We start from the raw sequence: 24,192 nt of genomic DNA on the forward strand, positions 1-24,192 counted from the left end.
TCCAAACTATATATCTGAATTAAAATATAAAGGGAAAACTATATACAGAAATTATGACATTAATTCCTTCATACAGAAATTGACATTATTAATTCCTTCACAGATATCTTTAGTGATATTTACAACCCCAAAAAACAAACTTATAAGGATACCTACAAAGAATTCCTGGATAAACTATCCTTTCACAAACTAAGTCACCCACAACATAATCTATTCGCTAGCCCTATAACTCAAAATGAAATAAAGTTAGCTATCAAAAAGCTCAAACCTAACAAGGCGCCAGGACCTGATGGCTTTACAGGTGAATTTTTTCCGAATTTTCAATGATTAGCTTATTAAAATTCTTCTTAACCTCTACAACTACATCATCCTAAAGGGGATTACTGATAAATATTTGAACAAGTCTAAAATAATCCTTATCTTGAAACCTAATTCTGACAAGCATAACCCTCTTAGCTACATACCCATTGCTCTCATTAACTAATCTAAGGGGGTGGTGAAAGCCAACACATTCCGGCTAGGCTTATAAATGCCTTTGGGCAGATAGCCTAGTATCTACCTATGAACCTACCTATAATATCGATATTAAAATTTTGACGTCTATCATAGTGAGTAGAATGCAGAATTTTTCCTGAGCAAATAGGTTTCATGAAACAATGACAGCTATGCGATAATACTCTCACTTTAGACACAATAATGTTATTTCTTAAAAACGATAACCATCCGATATATGCCCTCATGCTTGATGCCACTAAAGCTTTTGACAATGTGGATCTAGATTTTTTATATCTAACCATGCAATACTTCACCTTTCCTGACCTTATGATTAACACTATAAGAATGTTTACAACAATGCTGCTACCTCCCTGCTTTACAACAATGCTACTACCTCCCTGTACTTCAATAAAACAATGTCCCACCTTATTAAAATCACTAGTGGAACTAGACAGGGCTGCCCCCTTTCACCACATCTTTTTAATATTTATCTTGAACCTCTCCTGCTATTCATTAGCCAAAAAACATATCACCATATACCAAGAGTTTTTAACATTGAGATAAAATATTCAACATTTGCAGATGATCTAAATATTTACTTCGAACTCCCGAATACTGATCTTCATAAAATTCGTAAATTAGTAAGTCTCTTTTCCACTGCTGCTAATTATAAACTAAGTCCCACAAAATCTTCTATTTTCCCATTAAATCTTTGTAATCACCTGGAATCCTACCACCCACTGTCTGACATACCTGTTAAATATTCAATCAAATATCTAGGAATAAACTTTATGCACACACATCAGGATTTAATGAAACCTAACTTGAACAGAGTCTGGGAACAAATCAACAACAACCTTTCCAGATGGAAAAACATCAATTTATCCTTACTGTCCGAAACTGCTGTTGTTAAAATGAACATCCTCCCCAGGATATTATTTCATCTAAACTCCATAAACTTAAATATACCAAATATTTTTTTCAATAAAATGGAAACCACCATCTCAAAATTCTTCTGGTTCCCTAAATCAGCCAGAATCTCTTATAAAAAACAAATACGTCCAAAAGAAAAAGAGGGATTGACCCCCCCCCCCGATTTTAGTCTTTACTATACTATAATAAATGCAAGCCGTTTAATCCAAATTGTGACCTATGAACCATTGGTCGATACATGGACCCCTGTCTGGGTCATAATCTGGTGCAAGTATATTCAATCACTCAAATTAAACCCTCACTCTATCCCATATTTAATGCTTGACAGTGAATAAAAATCTAAAATTCTACCTGCATTAAAATATAAAATTAATATCTTTCAAGCATTGCTACGTTCTATTAATCTACAGGATACTCTCCTTGTTCTCCAACCAATTCATCTAAACCCAAATATAAAAAGGAATACTAAAATGATAGAGCTATCTAGCCTCCCCATAATTAAAAATACCACGGTATGGCAATTTTACCATTCTAAGAACTTTGCTGCTGTTAAAGAACTTTTTTGGGCCGCAAGTAGGTATGACCGTATGTTAAGACAATATAATTTATTAATAAAACACAAATTCGCCAACACCAAAGTGAGTGAATAACACAATCAATTATCAAAACCCTTTCCCTTAAGAACAAAATATCTCATGCCTACAAGCTCTTAATAAACATCAGATATCAACAATCGCCTTTATACTGCAAATACTGGGATGACATTCAGGGTAAAATTTCAACTGAGTCCAGATATGAAGCTCTTCAGAATACCATCACTTTAACCCCTTTCAAGAATTTGATTTATACCCAACTTATGATCAGTAATAACTCCTACTATACTCCGGAGGTTCTGTTAAAATTTGGGTACAACAAAAACATAGCATGTCCTTTTTTTTTCCCTCCAACATGCAGATTTACTCCACATCTTTTAGAGTTGCAAAAATATATATAAATTATGGTGCTCACTTAGAGCTCAACTAGAAAAAATGGGGTACAAGAAGACTACCTTTTCCTGGCAAACCACAGTCCTGAATATTATTCGTAAACCTATAACAGGAGTTCGGAGATGCATCTTAATAACTGTGTGTGCTCCTCTCAAATACTTTATAGCTAAGAACTGGGTAAATTCCTCCGTAATCTCTTGGGCGAATTTTAAAACTATGGCAGTAAAAAGAAAAAACGACTATTTCCAAAAATACTGGTGCAGTCTCTTTGACTTAATTCAAACAAAGTAATCGTCATACAACAATCACTACTATTAAGAAAATATGTGAAGACCTTTGTGTTAGTACTTTTCTGTCCTATAACAAATAAATGCCGATGATACTCTATTGTTAATCGCACTAGTATGATGTCCCTTTACACATTTGTTAAGGCATCCAAGTTGTAAATAGTTGTAAATAATGTGAATAGTGTTCTCTAACATTATACCCCCTTTTCCTATTTTATTCTACTCATAAATCAGACGTACATACTTTCCTCTAACCATCGCTCATCCTCCGGTTAAATGTGGATAAACTGTATCTTTTCCTATATCACATTAGTTCTTATAAGGGGGTCTTTTTACTACTTTCTATCCCTAAAGTTCATATTTTTGATATAGCTACCCTGGGTGTTTAGGATAGATGTTATTCCTTTATCACCCTTTATTTTTATTTTGTTTTTTCTTCATTTGCCTTGCTATGATAGAATATGTCTACTTGTTTACATGGTTACAATCCTTTTGTATAGCAAGACTTACAGCTGTTTATAAAGTATCATGCTTTTTCTTGGTATGTTCCTGTTTTTTGTTCTTTTCTTTCTGTTATAAAATCTTGCAAAACTAATAAAAATTATATTTGAAAAAAATGTGTAACCGCTTTTAAAACAGTTTTACTTTCTTCCACTGTTCAATGTTGGCTAAGCATTGTGTGCTGTTAATCCCTGGCATGAGACCCAGTCTTAGCTGCAGTTAAGGGTGTTTAACAAAACGTAAGCACCTTTCTGATGACTGAAACTTTGCTGTTTCTTACCTAGTTTTTGGAGCACAGTCACGATGTTCCATGCACTACAATTGCATAATTGACTACTTTATTGTATTAAATATATACTGCAGTAACAAACAGCAGTATGAATCTTTGCAGTATATCAAATTATAGTGAATGCAGAACAGGAAACTGTGCTGTTGGACTAAAAATATTTAGGTCTATGTTGAATATGTGAATATCAACATGGTGATTCTTGGAACACTGAGATTAAATGTGTCATCAAGGAAAAATATACTAAGAAAAAGATTGTGGCAGCTTATAGGATTCCCTTACTCCGAGGTATAGTGATCTTAGAGTTAGTATGTATAAATAGAAGGGATGTGGAGGGCACAGTCACCATGTCTGGTGGTACAAAGGGACATCCCACCAAGCAAAAAATGCTTTCAAAGCATTGCAGCAAGTTTTGATATCACTGTCTTTATTTGCCATTTGGACTTTCATTTTTGAAGATGCAGGATTTGGAGTTGCACGTTACCCACCTGAGATATACTGGAAATATATACTGAAAGCCAAAATATTTTCCCTTCATTTATTGCATAAAAATGACAAAAAGCAGTACATTCAGATCTTTTAGTTTGCAAAATGTCCATGTCTTGTGACAAGGCTGTTCTGATGAGGTATACCTTCTTAAGGGATGCACTGCTATCTCCAATTAAATACTTTCCCATGGGAGATGTTTAATCTTTCACTCATTCATTCACCGACCCCCCCCCCCCCCCAAACATACCAAGAGTAGCATGCTGTGACTGACTAAATCTCGGATATTGGACCAGCTGAAAAAAGTTTTGCTTACAGCAGTGTATTTCAGTTTCTCTCTCTCTCTCTCTCTCTCTCTCTCTCTGCCTCTTTCTCTCTCTGTCACAGACACACACACACACACACACACACACACACACACACGCAATCAAAGTGCATGAAAAATCTGACCACCACAGTACTGTACTTCAGTATGCTTCACACAGGTCCCTGACACTGAAGAGCCATGATGACCCTGCTACATAGCATAATAAATATACTTTAAGAAATCATGCAGACTTACATATAAACAAAGAAATGTGTCAAGGTTCTGTACACAAAAGGGTAGCCACATTATAATGGTGGATGTGACTGCAGTCACTTGTGAAACTGAAAAGAAGCTCTGTGAGACCAGACAGTTTATCTGGTGGTGTTCTGTACAAGAGCAAAGAAAAACTAACTTGACAACACCTTAGATGTCTTTCTGTTCAGGATCATGTGAAGTTGGTATACTCTCCTGCAATCCTTACTAAACAAAATGTTAGCATGTGGACACATCCCACAACTAGATAAATGTCAATTAATGAAATACAGAGTAACCAAATCCATAAAGGTGAAATTACATCAGTCAAAACCACTGATGAAAACAATGTGTTTCTGTAGTAGCACCCCTCCTGCACCCCATAAGTTGAATTCACCCCCGCAGTGCTTCAGTTAAATACATTAACTTGTTCTGTCTTTCGGATTTTCCTGGTTAGGGGTCGCCACAGTGGAACTCCGGTCCGCTAATGATTGGCAGTAGATTTTTACGTGCCGAGTTGCCAGCTCTGATGCACAAACTTCAACGAAGGTACGCCCATTCATGCATGTCTTTACGCAGAAGACGCTCTAGCTGAGAATCGAACTGGACAGCGTCTTACTGTGAGGCGACAACGCTACCGCAGCACCACCACCGCAGTTCAGTTAAATAAATTAACTACTCTGATTGAATTAACTCTTTGATTGAACAACACAGAAGAAAGGCAAGCAATATCCATAACAAACTTTTGCCTGCCTTCAATCCACAGCACTTTGTTGCAGCTACCAGTGATGCAAACTGTACCTACAGTTCAAAAACATAAAAGTATTAAATGCGTACCAAAATAAAATCAAAACTCTAGCATCCCTTTCCAAGCAACAACAACAAAGACAAAACCAAAAGAAATCAGTTACAAAACTAACAATTTTGTAGAGGAGGTTTATTTGCAGTAATGACTCAATTATACCAGAGTTATAGCTAAGGTGGGGCGAAAGGGACCGCTGCCCTGGCACAAGGATTTAGAAGACATGATTGGAAGATGATAATAATGTCAATGGCGCAGAAGTACATTACCAACATTTAGCAATGAATATCAGTAATGCATCTGAGGTCACAATGACTGAAGTGATTTGTGTGTAGTACTTTAACTAACCAGCTTACACCTTTCGCTACAGTTTCAGAAAAGAGTTTTTTGGTCCTTATCTTGGAGAGGACATTTTTTTCTTTCTCCAGTTGCTAAGTTGGTGCCAGATCAAGGAATTACACAAAGCACCAGGCAAACCAGCTACAGTTGAGTTATACCGGTCCTTATTGCAGTACACTTGGCAGAACCACATGCAACAATTCACAAAGTGAGGAAAAGCACAATTTTAGACCCGTTAGCATAACCAGTATTCTATATAAAGTTATAGAAGCAGTTGTAATGGAGCATACACAAAAAAGGCACAAGGAACCTATTGTTGCATAAGGAACAGTTTGGAGTTTGTATTTGCCTTTAAATATTGTGTTATTCTCTGAAAATGTAATAGCTGCACTTGATAAAGGTGCTCCCAGAATTGAAAGGACTGCAGTTGTCAGTCCCAGTAATTTGAAAAATAAACTCTGATTCCACAATTAAAAAACTGAATTTTGAAATGTGCTGTGACTCCAATAAAGCATTTTTGCAAAGAGGTTAATTACCCTGACATGTATGTTGCTCCACATTCTCTGTATAAGCACTCTGATGTTATTACATCTTGAAGTAGATGACATACTGAAGAGATGCCATAACCTTGGATTTATAGTGTGTGTGAAAATATTTATATGTCATCTCCATATAAATTTTATTAAGAGTTGTCCTGTTCCAATTACCTTGGCTGCATTCCTGAAATTTCACAAGAACTGACAAAGGGCAGACAGTGCATGTTGCTTACCTTGACCTTGCCAAGGCATTTGACACTGTTCCAGATATAAAAATAATTAAATTAAAATATTTAAATGTCAGTCTATACAGAATTCCTTGATTAAAATGCTGGCTATGATTAAACAGAATAAAAGTCATATCAGGAGCATGTTACCTGAATATCCCATTGGGTGTTATCGCTGGGCTCCACTCTGGTAACATTGTTATCAAATATAAAAGAGGGAAATATGATCTTAGCAAAATGTTTTAATGATTTTAAATCTTTTACATAATTACTTTGCAACAGAAATGTCAAAGTTACCCAATATGCCCTACAAAAATTACTGTAGCAGTAATGATCTTGCCTTTTAATGTCAGGAACTGTGGCATCCTGACACTTGGGTGTCAAATAATCAACAGTACTACAATTAAAGATCAATGAACAGTGATAGGAAAGAAAACAACATGACAACACAGTGGCTGAAGGTTTGGTAGTAATGTTTAGTGGATTAAATTAAAGGTGACATCTGCCTAGTTTATAAGGAAATATCTGATTCATTTGTGTTTGTGGGTTACACCTGATAAGCACTGGTGGGAGAAACAAAGTGCAAACTGAATAACTTATTACTCAAATAAAAATCAGTAACAGAAAACAAGTGACACATTAAGAAATTGTTTGTGTCTTTCAGCTTTTTCCTGGTTAGGGGTCACCACAGCGGAACTCCGGTCCACTAATGATTGGCAGTAGATTTTTACGTGCTGGCTTGCCGAGCGTAACGCACAACCTTCAATGAAAGAACGCCCATTTACGCATGTCGACACACAGAAGACGCTCTAACTGAGAATCGAACGGGCATCGTCTAAGTGTGTGGCGACAACGCTACCGCAGCACCAACACATTAAGAAATACATTGATAAAAACATTCCAAGATTTCAGCATATGTTTCCCTTTACAGTTAAACAAAATCAGTCATTAGTTTCCTTCCACATTAAGCTTGCTGTTTATTTGCTTCTTTTAATTAAGTTGTACCACACGGCTTACAAGATGTTTAAGACTAGTACTACAACTTTAAAAAAGTAGAGTTTTGAACAGCAGTTGAAGCTTATTTTGCAAGAATCATTAAAAATGTAAAAAGTAAAGAAAGGATTTAACTACTTTCTTTTCAAAATAAATGCAGTTATTCTGCAAACAAAGGTGAAGACTGGATCAATTTAAGTAATTAAAAAAAGAAAAATTATTAAGTTTTACACTAGTAGCACGTGCTTGCTAAAGTGAAGAATATTAAGATTCTGTAACTTACTGTCCAAAGAAAAGTCATATTTAGAATATGCTTCTGCAGCTGCTGACCAACCACTTTTCAGTTCAAACAACACTATATCCTTGGCTGGTTGTGGATTTCTGCAGACAGAACCCACTGAACAAATGAGATTAGTAGGATTATTCACACTTTAAGCAGAATGTTTTAAGTGCTCTTTACGCTACATTATCTCTCATTCATGGCAAATTAACTGATTGGATGAAATGAAATATACTTATTATAAAGCTGTTTGAGTACAACATACAATGCGGTCTCAAATCAGTTTGTTTTAAAGTAATTTTAACTCCGGACCCGATTGCTGGAAAAAGGCTTAATGTTGGGCTTTTCCATTGGTTAGTTTACTTAGAAAACGTTTAAGTTCACTTCTAAGATCTACGTTTGTTCATAGGTTCATAGGCGTTTACTAGCGTAATGACCACAAGGGCCTTTTTAAGTCTAGCCATGCATCCCAAATCTCTGACAAGTTTTGGTACCCTTGATAAATGTAAGCAGTGGCTTGGGAGATGAAACACTTACAAGCTAGGGCCTGGGGCATGAACCGTTTACAGGTTGCCTGTGTCCATTAGAGATATAGGTGCCAAACCAGGGGATTGCACTTAGTGTGGCAGAGCTGCTCAAAAGTTTGAAGACCTTACCGGAGATCTGGGGTGAATCTGAACTAAATCCAAGGCATCCACTGTTTTCAATAAAATATAAGTATGTTTTAAGGTTGCATTGTATCTTTTGAACTGTATTTTGCTGAATTGCTGATTCATTTGTTTTTTTACTGTTGTGACTGTTTTATTCTGCACTTTAAATTTCTAGTACTTTTGCATATCATAGCACAGGCTAGATTCAGACTTTCTGAATCTAGACTATTTGGTTTGAGTGAAGCACTAATACCAGCCATCTTACATTAAGAGAGCCTCCCTGCACCCTTGTGGCAGAAGTGTGTGGCTAAGGACCCATCTAAGTTGGCGATTGCTGGAAAAAAAGTCTCTGTCTTGGGCTTTCCCACTGGTTAATTTGCTTAAAATAGTTTAACTTTGCTTGTATTTAAGCACCTTGTTTGCACATCGCTCAACAGTGTTTACCACTGCACTGTATAGACACAATCACTTAGAATCACAATTTTCCCTAGATGTGGGCTAGAGAAACCTCCTTTGCTCCAGTGCCTTTTTGTGTGCATCACAGTTGCACATTGCTGCCATGCAAGCAACTCAGCTGCACATTCTGAGGTGCTGACGGAGTCTTCCACCCCTAGTCCTTCACAGAATAGTCTCTTTTGATAGTCTTACAGCCAGCCTTGGTCCATCTAGCCCATTCCCACTAGTTACTTTAATATATACCTACCATAACCGAGGAAAGTTTCTCACTATTTCTCCAGTCAGCCTGATTAACATGGGCATCCTGAGGCAATATAGCAATTGCCTCATGTATACTGACAACCACTTGCTCCTAAAGCAAACAAATATGTGAGAGATGTAACTGTACCATGAAATTAGAATCAGTCCTCTTGCATAACAATTAACAAGACATCTGACAGGTTGTCAGCACACACACCTATCCTCTCACACAAGATAAGGTTAAGACACACAAACCCACATATGTGAAGGTACTCACTAAAAGCCTACCTAAAGACCAGAGACCTCCCAAGAGCAAACAACACACACATACTGGTACACAAACAGAATCCACCACTACACATAACACACATATCCGTGTCTCAACAGTTGACTGGGAATAAGTGTCCTGGACCTAGTGCTCACCAACATGGGAGTCACTGCAGTACCCCCTGTGTGCTGCCATCCCTGGTAAGCTCAGACCCTAAATCTGTATTGTTTTAAGTAAAGATCAAACTTGACACCCCCACAGGAGTAAACAAACTGAAAAACTTCTCCAAAGCAAACTGTTGCCTACTAAACAATGGTATAAAATGTTTCAAAGCCCCTGCCGACATAGCCAGCAATGATTCCTATCCAGAGGAGTACACAAATGCCCTATATAGCCACTTAAATGCATTGACTTGGCAACCTGACAGGAACAATATTGGGTACTTCCATAAAAATGAGCCACCCTGGAGGAATGGAAGTATAAATACGTTGTACAACAAAAGAAAGAAACTGATATCTAAGAACAGGAGAGAGCTTACACAACAGAGGAAGAATACCCTCCACAGCTTGAACAAACAAATCAGATATCCTGTAAGGTCCTCTGAGGCTAGTTATGAGACTAAGTTAGCATCCATAGTCAAAGACAGTCAAAAAGCATTATTTAGCTATGTCCGAAACCTAAAAGGGAATGCCCAGCTGTGTGCCGAACCACTCACACTGAACCTGAGGAAATTGCCAACCTGCTAGCCAGCAGATATGGCAACAACTTCACCCCCCGTCTCCACCAGACTTATTCCAAAGCAATCCTGTCACCAATTCTCTACCAAATATCCCCAAAGAGCAGGTCATACAAACACTATCCAAGGCCAAAAACACAGCCTCTATGGGACCAGATAACATCCCAGGCTGCTTGCTAAACAATCTAAAACAAAACCTAGCAGAACCACTCAGTGGTCTGTTTAACCATAGCCCGAGCACTGGCTTTGTTCCGGCAGAGTAGAGAACAGAAACAGTAATCCCCTTGCACAAAGGGGTGAATCAGCTGACCCTGGGAACTATTGACCCATAAGCTTAACCAGCCTTATCTGCAAGGTCATGGAGAGAATCATCATGGACCTCATCCACAAAGACATAGACAACCTTCAAACTCTTGACCCAACTCAGTTTGGTTTCATCAAGGGTAGATTTTGCTTATTGAACCTGGTGGGCTTCTTTGAGAATGTCACCAAAGCCCTGGATGAGGAAAAAGCGGTACATACCACCTATCTCTATTTAGCCAAGGCCGTTGACACAGTCTCCCACTCAAATATCATTGAGAAAATCTGCCACCTGGAGATTAACCCATACATCAGTAGATGGGTAGCCTACTGGCTCACTGACAAAATGCACACTGTCAAAGTTAGGGAGTCTACCTCCACCATTAGACCAGTTACCAGTGGGATACCACAAGGGTCTGTACGGGACCCTCTACTGTTTTTAATCTATTTGTCTGAAGTCCAGGCAAAGGTTGATGGCCTGTGGCTTACCGAGTTTGCAAATGACTTTAAATTAGGCACAATCATAGAGTCCCCCAGTGATGTTAACATATTACAGAAGGGGCTGACTCAGACAAATGATTAGTGCCAAAGTCACGGACTAAATGTTAACACAAAAAAATACCGTGTTATCCCCTTTGGCAAATCAGCAGCCCCGGCATCACATCCAAGACTGTAGAGGATATAACGCTGCTGTACGCACCCTTATCAGACCACTAATTGAGTGCAAATCTCTCTTCTGTATATACCTCACCAGACACCTGCAGCAACTGGAGAGACAACAGAGGTTTCTAACCAAGAGAATCCAGAGCTTTCAAAACATGACCTACATGAAAAGACTGAAAGCCCTGTCACTGTATTCTGTATCATACAATCTGCTCAGAAGTGACCTGTGCCTGGCCAACACAGCAGTCTCTGACCCTGCCCTAATGGAAATCCTGCACATCTGCAAATCAAATGGGACAAGAGCAACTCGCTCCAGGGATCTCAACCTAGCCTGTGACATTAACAGAACATACTGGTGAGAGAGATGCATCTCCCAGAGATTGTCACTCCTCTGAAATAAGCTCCCACTCCACGTGAAGCAGAACTCCTTAATGATCCTATTTATGCACAACCTTGACAACTTAATGGGTGACTGTAAATTCACCCCGGGGTGGCACCTTTGTCCCTCATGGATAGGGGCAGTCAGTGCTGATCATAGAATCATTTTGTTAATGACCATTTAACTGTGGTCAATAAGGATACTCAGATTTTTACACGGCTAGGCTTGCAAAGGCCTTGGGGCATTAGCCTAGTAACCACCTATGAACATAGTTATGGGTTTTCTGCAGTGTCCTAGTTTTACACCAGCTTTAGAAAAAATGCTCTGAAATCAGTACAGTGCAGTATGCCTCCTGACATCCTTGGGCTGTAATTGTTGCTTCCATCAGCTCTTTCTACCCTGTTGGTTTACTGCTTGAGATTCAGTCCAATTCAATTCAGTTCAATCCAATTTGGCCCTTCAAGGAGGGTTTCTGTTGTTAGCCCCAACAGATATGTGCTTAACATATCTGCTAATCAACATTGAGTCCCTCCTTAGTGGGTCCCAAATACTCTTCCACCCTCCTCTTTGCCTGGATAGCTCCATCAATCCAGTGTATGTATATATATATATATATATATATATATATATGTGTGTGTAGACACACACATATATGTACATAATTTTATATATATATATATATATATATATATATATATATATATATAAAATAGAGAGAGAGAGTCAGGCAAGTCGAAATATTAATTGATCCTTATTAATCATTAGGATGAGCACAGTGGCTCAGTGGATAGCGTTATCGCCTCACAGCAAGAGGTTCCTCAGTTTGATATTCAACTGTGGTGCATTGTGTCTGCATGTTTTCTGTGTGTTCACGTGCGTTTCCTCTGGTTTCCTTCCACACTCCAAAGACATGCGGTAGGTGTATTGGACACTCCAAATTGACCATAGGTGTGACTGCGTGCAAGTGTGTGGTGTGGCAGAATAACAGTAGCAGGGCTAACCACCCAGCAATGTAAACCTTGACTGTAGATGATTGTCACTTTTAAAGTGACACCCTAATCCCATGTGAAAAAAATGGGAAAGGGTTATAGATGGATGGATGGATGAATCATTAGGAAGCTTGTTTGCTAGTGGTTGGCAGTGAACTGGCAAGCTTCAGTGCTGGATGTGATTTTGTAGTAGGTATATGACAGTGCAACATGCAACATTACTAGGATCCCTAAATGCAGGAACTTCTGAGATGAAATTGCTGAACTGTGATTGTAGGAAAGACTGAGCTCATTTGTTGACCCTTCAAGGAGGGTCTTGTTGAAGATGAACCGATAAGGTAAGAACATGTCTGCCATTGTATTGTAACAGTGTTTTCTGTACACTATAGCTATGTAATAATTTATTACCCCATTTTATTGTAGTGCTGCTTTAGCTTGCTTCCTTGATCACATGTGTGAAGAAGCTTTGACTCAAAGGGTTCTGATCTACTTACTGAAATAAATGTGTAAAAATTATATAAATTTGTCATTATGGATCTACCTGAAGGGCCTTCCTTGTGGGATGGTACAGGAATGTATCTCAACTTCCAGAAGTGCATATATATTTTAACTTGTAACTTTCTTAATTGATTTGGAGTCTGAGATTGTTTGAGAAAGGTGTTTTGTGTTCTTTGAGTAAATGACCACTTTTCCCATTCATAATTTCTAATTTTTCCATAGATGTTTGGAAAAACAAATCTCCAAAAATAATTATATATTAAAACGTACCTAAAATAACCCAGATAAAATTATCATCAGTACATATTTTTGTAATTATTTTTTATGGATATAGCATCAGCTTTATATGGAATCCATGTTTCTTTATTAACACTGTTATAAAAATGTTTCAGGCTAGCATTATGACATTTAAATATCTTTGCCTTAGCATATTGATGGGTTGCTATGAAAAACTTCTGATACAACGATCTTCGAGAATAACAACGTAAGCTAGTGCAGTTGTTGTGGCATTTCAGTAATTAGTCATCTTCCTGCTGTCTCGTACAGGTACCTCTGGCACCTCCTGAAGTTCAGCAGCAGTACCTGTCCAGTATTCATCATTTGCTTGGAGAAGGTAAGGACACTACAGTTATGTAACATGTATCTACAACTGTCCAAACAAGAGCATTAAACACCTAAAATGGTATTTATCTGGAGGGAGGGAAGAGGATCTGTTTACCTTTCTGTATCTCTGTCTTCAGTTTGTAGCTTGACTGCATCTTCCCTATTGCAGCTGATTTTTCCACAACACCATACAGTCCTATAGTTTCTTGTGTTACCTATCAGGACTGAATTCTCCAGTTTGGCATTTTGTATACATATGTGAAATAGAAACTTTTGTTTAAGGGGTAGAAGTACATGAAGAATGTATTGTAAGCCTCAGGCATATCACATCTAGTAGCTGAGGGTGAGGAATATCTGTTGTGAGGTTGAAACTGTGGAACTGTACAGATGTAAAAGACAAAGTCAGGCTTTATCTCCTTTGTTGCCCTGAATTGGATTAAGTAGGTAATCAGACGATGGATGGATGGATGGATGGATGGATGGATGGATGGATGGATGGTAAAGATGGAGGTGGATATCATTCCTCTGACCAGTTATTTCCCAGCAATTAGAGATCCCAAGGAGTATGTGTATGAAATTTCACATTGTAGCTGTTAGATGACTGCCAGTTCTAAAGAAAGGCAGTGACTGGACAGGTGAAGTTGCTTCACTGTTTACTGGAGAAGAGAGTAAATGAGTGCCTGGACAGGGGGATGGTATGTTGGTAGGAGATTAATGGACTACGTGGAGAGCAGCAGTGTAGCAGTGTAGAAGTGGAAAAGGCACTAGATAACTGGAAAAGGATAATGACTGTGAACCAGATGGATTGGCATTCCAAATCTTAAAACAATTGCTGTTGTACTGGAAGGATGGCAAGGTTAAGAGATATGGTCCAGTCATAGACAAGTCAAGTTAGCTTTAATTTCTAAAATGAAATGAGAACTGTTCTGAGATGTAGTCTGGTTAAGTCCCTAAGAACGAACTAGATGATACTTTCAAGAATAGCTGTTGGCCAGATGAGCACAGCAGTTCAATTACATGATTTGGATATGAGTCTGATTGAAGACAGAATTTCCACTTGATGGTGGTTTCCAGTCAGTATTGCTTCTTCAAAATAACACCCTTCAGGAGTTACCTGACAGGAAAATAAATTTCCATAGTTAAAAACTTAGAATTCTGTTAAGTCTTGTTAGATTTCAGTTTCAGAATGTTACCAAGAAGAACTCATTAAATATCACAGAAATAACTAACAACTTTTTTATTAAAATTGTTTTTCTTTGAACTCTGAAGTAGACTAGCTTCTCCAGTTCACATACGTGAAAGTCCATAAAACTGAAATTTCTGTTATGCATGGACAAAAATTTAATTCTCAGAATTGCCTAGTTTCCTCATTCATTGACTTTGTTAGGATACAGAATTGAGCAAAAGAGGCGGTTCTACTCTAGCAGTACACAAAAGAAAAGGTACTCAAAATGGTTAAGCCACTTAAAGTTAGGAATATTAAAGGTCATGAAGGATTAAATGTACATTTACTTTGGCACCAAAGTATTTGTTTCTTCAAAAGATAATGTAGAACACTTGCGAAAAACAATGGGTCTCATTAGAAAAATGGATTGGCAACTCACCCTAATGAAGCATCCTCATGCGTCCAAATTAGACTGGAATTTTGGATGGCATAGTTGTGCAGCAATTTCGATTGCTGCCTTGCAGCATTTGTTTTCTCTAGTTTGTTTTCCTATTAGGATGTCTTCTGTATGCCTGTCTTTATGTTGATTTTTGCTGAGCTCCCATTTTGTCCCACATTGAAGGCATGCAGTAAGGTGAACTGTTATTTCTCTAATCCCCTATGTATGTTAGTGTGTGTGTGTGTGTGTGTGTGTGTGTGTGTGTGTGTGTGTGTGTGTGTGTGTGTGTGTGTGTGTGTGTGTGTGTGTGTGCGTGCGCGCACGTGTGCGTGTCTGTCTTCTGATAGATTGGAGTCCCATCCTCAAAAGGTTCATTGCCTTCTGCTCTTTGATAGACAGGATAGGTTTCATCTCCCCTCTGACCATGAATAGGATAATATCGGTTCTCAAAAATTAATTTATGAATTAATTAATTAATTAATGGATGGATGAGTAACTGGTTTAACAAAGGCAAAACAATACTTATACATTTGTTTCCACCTTCTGCAGTACTTTTCAAATATTTTCATGGTTTTAAAGATGTTCTTCGTGTTTCACTGTTGCAGTCATCACACTTGGGTTATCTGCCTGCAGGTAGCCCTCAGTCGGCCCGAATACCAGAGTCTTGGGATTTCTGCATCGGATGCTGTCGCCCCTTCCATGACATTAGGTCGTCAGGGATATAAAACATGCAGCCGACGCCATTACATCAGCTTTTCTTGCCGAGTGGGAGCCCGAAACAGAAGCAGTTCACAAGTGCCGGTCAGCCGCTACCTGAAATTTTCGTTTTTTTTGAGTTTCAAGCTTGAAGTCTTCTAAACCTAAGTACCCCATTGGGGATCCTTTTTTCTTGCTGTAACCGATGTCAGAAAAAGTTAACAATAAGTCTTGCCTCTGGAAAGCAAATACCTCACAGAGATTTTCATTCTTACTGCGTCACCTGTTTAGGCCCAGGCCACTACGTTCCTCGCTGTCTGTTTTGTGCCTTGTCCAATGCCCAAACTATTCATCGTTGGGATATCTTTGTCACTAAATTCTTTCGCTCTCATTCTCCGTATTCTGAAATGGCTTCGATAAGCCATCTGACTACCGATCTTCCCAAAAAACGTAAGGATAAAGACAGCGACAGACCACATAGGTCCAAAACTGCCGCCGACGCTTCCGTTAAGCTAGTCGCCAGTCCGCTGGTACTCAGTGAGGCACTTTTGCAGTCCCCGATACCCGCTTCTACAGATTCGCAGGCCTCTACTGAGACCCATTCGGAGTCTGTATGCCGCGAGATGCTTCTTTGACTATGGAAGATGGGTCCGAAGGCGCTGTGCAGGCACTGGTTTCTGAGGGTGTATTCAGACCTACCGATGTTCGTATTAAACCAACTACTCCATTTCTTACTAAAACTACCGAATTTCTCAGGCCCAGGGTTCTCACTACGCCTAGGAAACTGACAACCAAAGTGCATTCTCAAGCTCCCATGCCACAGAAACAAATGCTTAGAATGGCTGAAGACCTCATTGCTTTAATTAGGGGAAGCCAGCCTTCCCCCTCTAAAAGACAATTAATTGATTTTCCTTCTGATTCCACAGACCATGAGTCTGATGACTCTGACCCTTCTGATTGCCAGGACATACCCTTATCTACCTATGAGGATTTGGATGCAGAGGATTCTATTCCCTCTGCCCCCCCCCCCCCCCCCAAAGGACTTTTCTTTCGGTGAAACCTTGCATATACCCTAAGAGAGCATTTCTGCTGAGAATGCCAGGATTACCCACAGTCCAAAAAGACACTCAGGGAATTCTTAGACTTGCCTCAGCACACCCCACTAGCTGTACCACCTGTCCTGGATGTTGTAGATGATGTCTTCATGGAATCCAGTCTTACCCCTGATACGTTACCACCAGCTCCTAGAAATCCTGATAGGTACTACAGAGTACCTGACTCTCACAAATTTATCTTTAAACACCCCACTGCGGATCCAGAGACCATTTCCCAGGGACCTAAAGGTATTAAAGCTACTACAGCCAAAAACTCTACCCCTTCGGACAGGGATTCTAGGGATTTAGACAGATGGGGTAAGAAGGTATATACCTCTGCAACTCTTGCCATCAGGGCTTTAAATTGCCAGTTTCACATGTTGAAATACCAGCAGCATATTATGGAATTAATTAAACAAAAAATGTTGATTCATGATTGTGCAGAAAATAAAGATTTACAAGAGTTAATGCATTCTGCAAACCAAGTTGGTAAACATACTTTGCATTGTGGTTTTGATGCCTTAGAAGCATCTTGCAGGGCTGTTGTCACAGGGTCTGTTCTGAGAAGGCATGCTTGGCTGAAGGAACAAATCTTGCCAGACCAGATCAAAGCAAAATTTCTAGATGCTCCATTAAAACAAGAATGTTTGTTTGACTCCAGAGCAGACGTTGTTCTTAAAAAGATGGAGGAAAAAGCAAAATCTGTGCAAACTGTTAAAGATGTCTTACAGGTACAGTGACCTAGATTCAGTAGGCATTGGCCTTCAAAGAACTGGCCCTTTCCAGTCCCTCCCAGACCTTCTCAGTCCAACCCCAGGGGCAACAGACCACAAAGACTACAGTCTCAGGGTATGCACAGAACTAAACATTGGAGTGCTCCCACCTCAAAGTCAGGGAGTGGTAAACCACCCCCTTCTGGGAAAAGTTCACAGTGACTTGTCCTTCATCCTTCCCAGCCATGCCCAAATACTTGCACCCCTAGGAGGAAAACTCACCCTGCATGCAAAAAACTGGGAGTATATTACCCAAGACCAGTGGGTCATAAACATTGTATCCCAGGGATACAGATTCTACTTCCACTCATTGCCAACCCCAAGCAGATTGCCGGACCTTCCTCCAAACCAGCGGGCAATGGCCCAAAAGCAAGAATTTTCCCTTCTCGGTATCAGGGCTATTCAACCTGTTCCCTCAGAGCAAAGGGGACAGGGTTTCTACTCCAGACTGTTCCTGGTGCCCAGAAAAGAGAACTCCTGGCGCCCTATCCTGGATCTGTCAATTCTCAACACCTTCCTGGTGGTACCAAAGTTCAAAATGCTTACACTCCAGCAGCTGCTTCCTGTGCTAGCCAAAGACTCCTGGCTGGTCACCCTAGACTTAAAAGAACCTTATCTGCACATCCCCATAAGGGAGTCTTGCAGGAAATATCTACATTTCAGGGCAGGCTTTATGCACTATCAGTTCTCTGCACTTCCCTTTGGCTTATCTACTGTGCCCAGGGTATTCAGAAAGTGCCTGGCTCCTGTCATTACATACTGCTGGCAGAGAAATATTCAAATCTACCCATACTTGGACGATTGCCTGATTCAGGTGGACAGTCAGGAATTGCTACTTCAGCACCTAACCATTGTAAAGAGACTCCTAACTTCTCTGGGGTATACCATCAACGAAAAAAAAAATCATAGCTGGTACCCTGCCAAACGATTGTATTCCTGGGAGCAAGCCTGAACACAACTTCCCAGATGGCATTCCTCACTCCAGAAAAGAAGGTTTATTTGACAAATTACTTCAACCTACTGACCACCCAAACCCAGCTGTCTACAAGAAAAATACTGCAAGCCCTAGGGTTCATGGCCTCATGCATTCTCCTAATTCCATATGCAAGACTGCATATGAGGAAATTTCAATGGTACGTAGAGTCTCTGGTGTCATCATTCTCAGGACCTGGAAATAGTGATTCCTATCATTCCTTGCCTAAGGACAGAGTTCCTTTGGTGGGCAGAGGCTTGCAGACACAACAAGGGACTCCCTTTCACTCTACCCTCCGCCGCCCAAACCCTGACAACAGACACATCAGACTGTGCATGGGGGGATCACTTGGCAGGCAAATGCATTCAGGGCAAATTCACCTGCATATCAATCAAAAAGAAATGTTAGCTGTACAGAATGCACTGACCGCCTTCAAATACCTTATCCTGCCAGGACAACTCTTGATAAAGACAGACAACACCACGGTTATGTGGTACATAAACAAGCAGGGGGGAACTCATTCCTACCCACTCTACAGGTTAGCCATGGCTCTGTGGAACACAGCCTTGAGCAGTCAAGTGCACCTGCAAGCTCAATTCCTGCCAGGCAAACAAAATTCACTGGCAGACGACTTAAGCAAAAATCTTATGGACCCACACAAGTGGAAACTGGAGCCCAACTCATTCAAACTTCTAATCCACAGGTGAGGGACACTAGATTTGGACCTCTTTGCTTCCCCCCAAAACCATCAATTGAGCAAATTTTGCACCAGAACTCCCCACAGCCAAGCATGGAAAGTGGATGCCCTATCCTTCACATGGGAAAACCTCTCAATCTATTCCTTTCCCCTCTGCCCCTCCTTTCAAAAGTACTACTCAAGATCAAACAGGACAGGTCAAGGACAATCCTTATTGCACCAGACTGGCCACACCAGCACTGGTACCGCAGCTTGACAGCTGTGCCACCCTGGCACCTACATCAGACCCCCTCTCTGCTGTCCCAGCAGGAGGGACAGATTTTGCATCCTCAGCTGCAAACCCTGAACCCTGGCAGCCTGGCTAATTCCCTGAATACATCACCAGCAACCCCCAGCAAACAGGTGCTGGATGTCATCCTTGAGGCCAGGAGGCCTAGTACTAGGAAATCCTATTCAGAAAAGTGGAAAAGATACTGTTCTTGGAGCCAGTCTCAGGGAAAGGACACAGCCATGCCCACCTTACCTCAAATCTTAGATTATCTAGCAGAACTTCTCCACGAAGGCCTATCCTTCTCATCCATTAAGATTCATGCCTCTGCCATCTCAGCTCATTACAGTACTGAGTCACCCCTCTTCTCTCACCCTCTGATCGGACAGTTCCTGAGAGGAGCTAACAATTTAAGGCCCCCCAAGGAGAGCTCCTACTCCTGCCTGGGACCTTAACTTTGTACTGGAGAAGCTCATGCTTCCCCCTTTTGAGCCTTCAGCTTCTGCAGAGTTAAAATTCCTCCCTTGGAAAACAACCTTACCTCTAGCCATCACTTCAGCAATAAGAGTGTCTGACTTACAGGCCCTTATGACTGTGGAACCCTTCATTATCTTCCATGCGGACAGGGTTTCCCTCAGGATTAACCCATAATTTATGCCCAAGGTGGTATCCAGTGTGGCTTTAAACCAATCCATCCATTTACCAACCTTTTTCCCTAATCCTCAGAATAAAGGGGAAAGGATCATGCACTCCTTGGACATGCACAGACAACTCAGGTTCTACCTTGACAGGACTAAACCTTTCAGAAAATGTGACCAGCTGCTAGTCAGTTTTGCCACAGGGGCAGAGGGCAAGGCCATTTCAAAGCAAGCCATTTACAAATTGATAGCACACTACATCCATTTCTGCTACAAACACAATGGAAAACCTACCCCACAGGGGATCAGAACTCATTCCACTAGGGCTACCTCAACCTCTACAGCATTTCTCAGGGGAGTCCCTACCAGGGACATCCTGGAAGCTGCAACCTGAAGTTCTGTACACACCTTCACCAAGCATTACCACTTGCCTATCTTTTCTAAATCCAGAGCTAGATTTGCTACAGCAGTCTTACAAGGCCTGCTAGCCAGCCCTAATATTTCTTGACTGCCTCCTCCTCCCTTCCTCAGCTTTGGGAATCAACCCAAGTGTGATGACTGCAACAGTGAAACACGAAGAACATAGTACAGTTTTGTGCACTTACCATAAATGTAGATGTTCGAGTGTATTCACTGTTGCAGTCCTGGTTACCCTCCCACCAGCCCCCTGACTTTTCTATACTTTCTACCTATCCTCTTTTTTGGCCATATCTTATGGCAATATTATTTACTTTTTACTGGAGGTGTTCCACACCATGTAATTGCTTTCTATTTTGGGGGCTCCTGACATCTGGGGCAAGAAAAACTGATGTAGTGGCGTCTGCTGCATGTTTTATAGCCGTGATGACCTGACGTCATCGAAGAGGCAATAGCATCCGATGCAGAAATCCCAAGACTCTGTTATTCGGGCTGACTGAGGGCTACCTGCAGGCAGATAACCAAAGTGTGATGACTGCAACAGTGAATACACTCGAAAATCTACATTTATGGTAAGTGTACACAACTGTACTTTCTTCGTTAAGTTACAAATAATGTGTTCAAATGTATTAGTGTGTGATCATTCATAACAAAAGTATTAACAGATTCTAAACACTGTTTGGGATGTTTACTTCTTTCAGCATGTTTACCGTGAGTTTTTCCATTTTCTGTTTCATATTGCTGACACTTTCCATTTTCTGTCTTTTCATCCAAAAGTCACATATGAAATCTGTCTCTCTAGGAGTTATAACCATTCCATCTGTTTTTGTATTTGTTTGATATTTTATCTGATAAAACCAAATATTTCTGTAATCCTTTCTTATTTGTTATCTGTGGTTCGGCTTGACCAATTAAAGTTTATTTACATTTGAATATCATAGTAGGTAGGCTAAATACAGCAAAGACAGAATGTTGTGTACTATGCTAAAATAAATATTACACAATCTTCACATTTACAAGACTTGATAAAACTAAGTGATCAAGCTATTGAAGCTGAAGGCTTGTACATCATTTATTTAGTGGTACATGTTCTAAATGAAAGTTTCCCCGGGGAAGGAAAATCATCATCAACTTCTTTTCTTCCCATTGCTCTAATGTGGAATTGGGATGTTGCATAAACTGGCGCCAGCTCTCTTAATTGAGTGCCGTTGTCCTATCATGGGAGTCATGGCTCTTCTTTCACACAATCCATCCATCTTTTTGCTGCACATCCTCATTTCCTCTTGCCTTCTTCCTGTCATTCTCAAATACTCTACAACAAATTGTCTTCTACTTTCCTGCACATATAACTGAGCGACTGCAATCTGTTTTCTTTGTCCTCTGCAATCGAAGCTACTTTAACTTTTACTCTGACGTTGTCATTTTTTCATCTGTTCCACACTGTGCATCTGCCGTCTATCTCAGAAACTGCATCTCCATCACTTTCACCTTCCCCAAATGCTCTGCCTTCACTGCCCAGATTTCTGTACCATACAGAAGTATTAGTCACACAAATGTTTTGTTCACATTACTTTTTAGTTTTGTCATTTTTCTGTTGCACACTAGCCCAGCACTCTGTGCCATTTAGCTACTGCCCCTTTGATTCTACCATTGACCTACTCATTCAAACTTCCCTTCTCCACAACCATCCCTCCCATATTGTCGAAGCTGTTAACTTTCTCAGTTTTCAGCTTCTTTTGATTTCTCCATTTGCTGACATGACATCTGTCTTTTTTTACTGTTTTATCCCATGCGCCTTCAGTTTTGCATTCCATTCCTCTATCCTTTGCTGAAGTTCCTCTTCAGAATTTTCATGTAATGTCGTCTGCATACAGGAATATGGTAGAGCTGCCCCCTCCGACCTGTTTGCTAATGTACTCCATCACACGCATGAACAGCAGAGGGCTCAGAGCTGAACCCTGGTGCACACCCACTCCCACTGGGAACCCATTTGTGAGCCTGAACACTGTTCGTGCTTGTGTCATTTACATTGTCATAGCCCGCACTAATTCTTCTAGTATTTCCAGAACTTCAAACATCACAGGACTACCCAAATCAGCTTTCATGGAACCTTCTCATATGCTTTCTTCACGTCTAGGAATGCCTGTTTGGAAAATTTCTTCATCTCTAGCTTCTTCTCCACTGTCTGTTTCATTGCAAACATTAGGCTGGTTGTGCTGCATTCTCATTTTAATCCAAACTGCTCATCTCCTATCTTACCTTATGCTATTTTGCTTATTCATTAATCATTTACTCTCTTCAGCACTTTCACACAGTTTGACAGGAGTTTGATACAGCTATACTGCCAACAATTGTGAATGTCTCATTTGTTCTTGTGCATGGGGACTAGGATGCTTATTCTCCAGTCATCTGGGATATGCCTTTCTGTCCAAACTGTTGAGTCTCCTTAGAGTCCATTTCTTCCCTAACTCACCCAATATCATTTTTTCCAAAACACCTTTATTAAATTATTGCTTAAGACATAGGCAAACATACATTAACAGAAAAGAAAACAAACCATATTAATATTTTTCCATTTAAATGCAATATACATCACCTCTGATGTTCTTCGTATTTCACTGCTGCAGTCATTACATTTGGGTAATCTGCTGGCAGGTTGCCCTCATTCGGCCTGAATAACAAAGTCTTGGGTCCTGCGTCGGTTGGTGTCTCGTCTTCCATGACGTCAGGTCGTCAGGGGTATAAAACATGCAGCCGACGCCATTTAATTCAGTCTTTCTTGCCACGTGGTGCCCGAAGCAGTAGCAATTCGCAAGTGCCAGTCGGTCGACTCCTGAAATTTTCACATTCGAGTTTCAGAACCGAAGTCTTCAACTAAAGCTAAGTACCCCATTGGGGAAACTTTTTCTTGCTCCTTACCGATGTCAGTAAAAGTTAATAATTGCATTACTTGTGGGAAGCAAATACCTCATAAGGATTTTCATTTGTACTGTATTCCTTGCCTAGGCCCAGATCATAACATGCCTTGCTGTCGGTTTTTGTACTAGATTTAACCAACGCACTATTAAGCGTCGGTATATTTTTGCTTCAAAATATTTTGGATCCAGATTTAATTACCCTGAAATATCGTTGGTTAGCAATCTGACTACCGGAGTTCACAAAAAACGCAAAGAAAAAGACAGAGACCCTCGAGGTCCAAAACCGATGAAGCTTCTCCTAAGCCAGTCGCCGGTTCACTGGTACTCAGTGAGGTGCTTTTGCAGCCCCTGATACCCGCTACTTTTGAGTCGCAGACCTCTACCGAGACCCATGCGGAGTCCGGCATGCTGCGAGATTCTCAGAGTATTGAACCCGCGAATGTCTCTCCCTTGGATGGGTCCGGAGCTGCTGAGCAGGCACTGTCTTCTGAGGGTGTTTTCAGGCCTCAACATTTTTATATAAAACCGATGCCAGCTTCAAAAACAAGATCAAAAACATCTAAGTCCAAAAAACTGACGCATGAGCCACGTGCACAGGCTCCTATGCCTAAAAACAGATGAT

At 40.3% G+C, this 24,192-nt stretch overlaps 1 protein-coding gene across 3 annotated transcripts in view; it reads left to right on the forward strand.

Annotated features, from left to right (window-relative positions):
* Window positions 1-24,192, forward strand: part of PEX3 (peroxisomal biogenesis factor 3) — a 988,587-nt gene that overhangs the window by 486,643 nt on the left and 477,752 nt on the right. For all 3 annotated transcript variants that reach the window (XM_044060125.1, XM_044060118.1, XM_044060109.1), the window contains exon 6: window positions 13,436-13,502. In XM_044060125.1, the coding sequence (XP_043916060.1) occupies window positions 13,436-13,502 (67 nt within the window). The remainder of the gene's footprint in view (window positions 1-13,435; window positions 13,503-24,192) is intronic.

Source organism: Protopterus annectens, chromosome 1.part0, assembly GCF_019279795.1.
Source record: "Protopterus annectens isolate FY-2018-M chromosome 1.part0, PAN1.0, whole genome shotgun sequence".
In the NCBI taxonomy this organism is placed as follows: Eukaryota; Metazoa; Chordata; order Ceratodontiformes; family Protopteridae; genus Protopterus; species Protopterus annectens.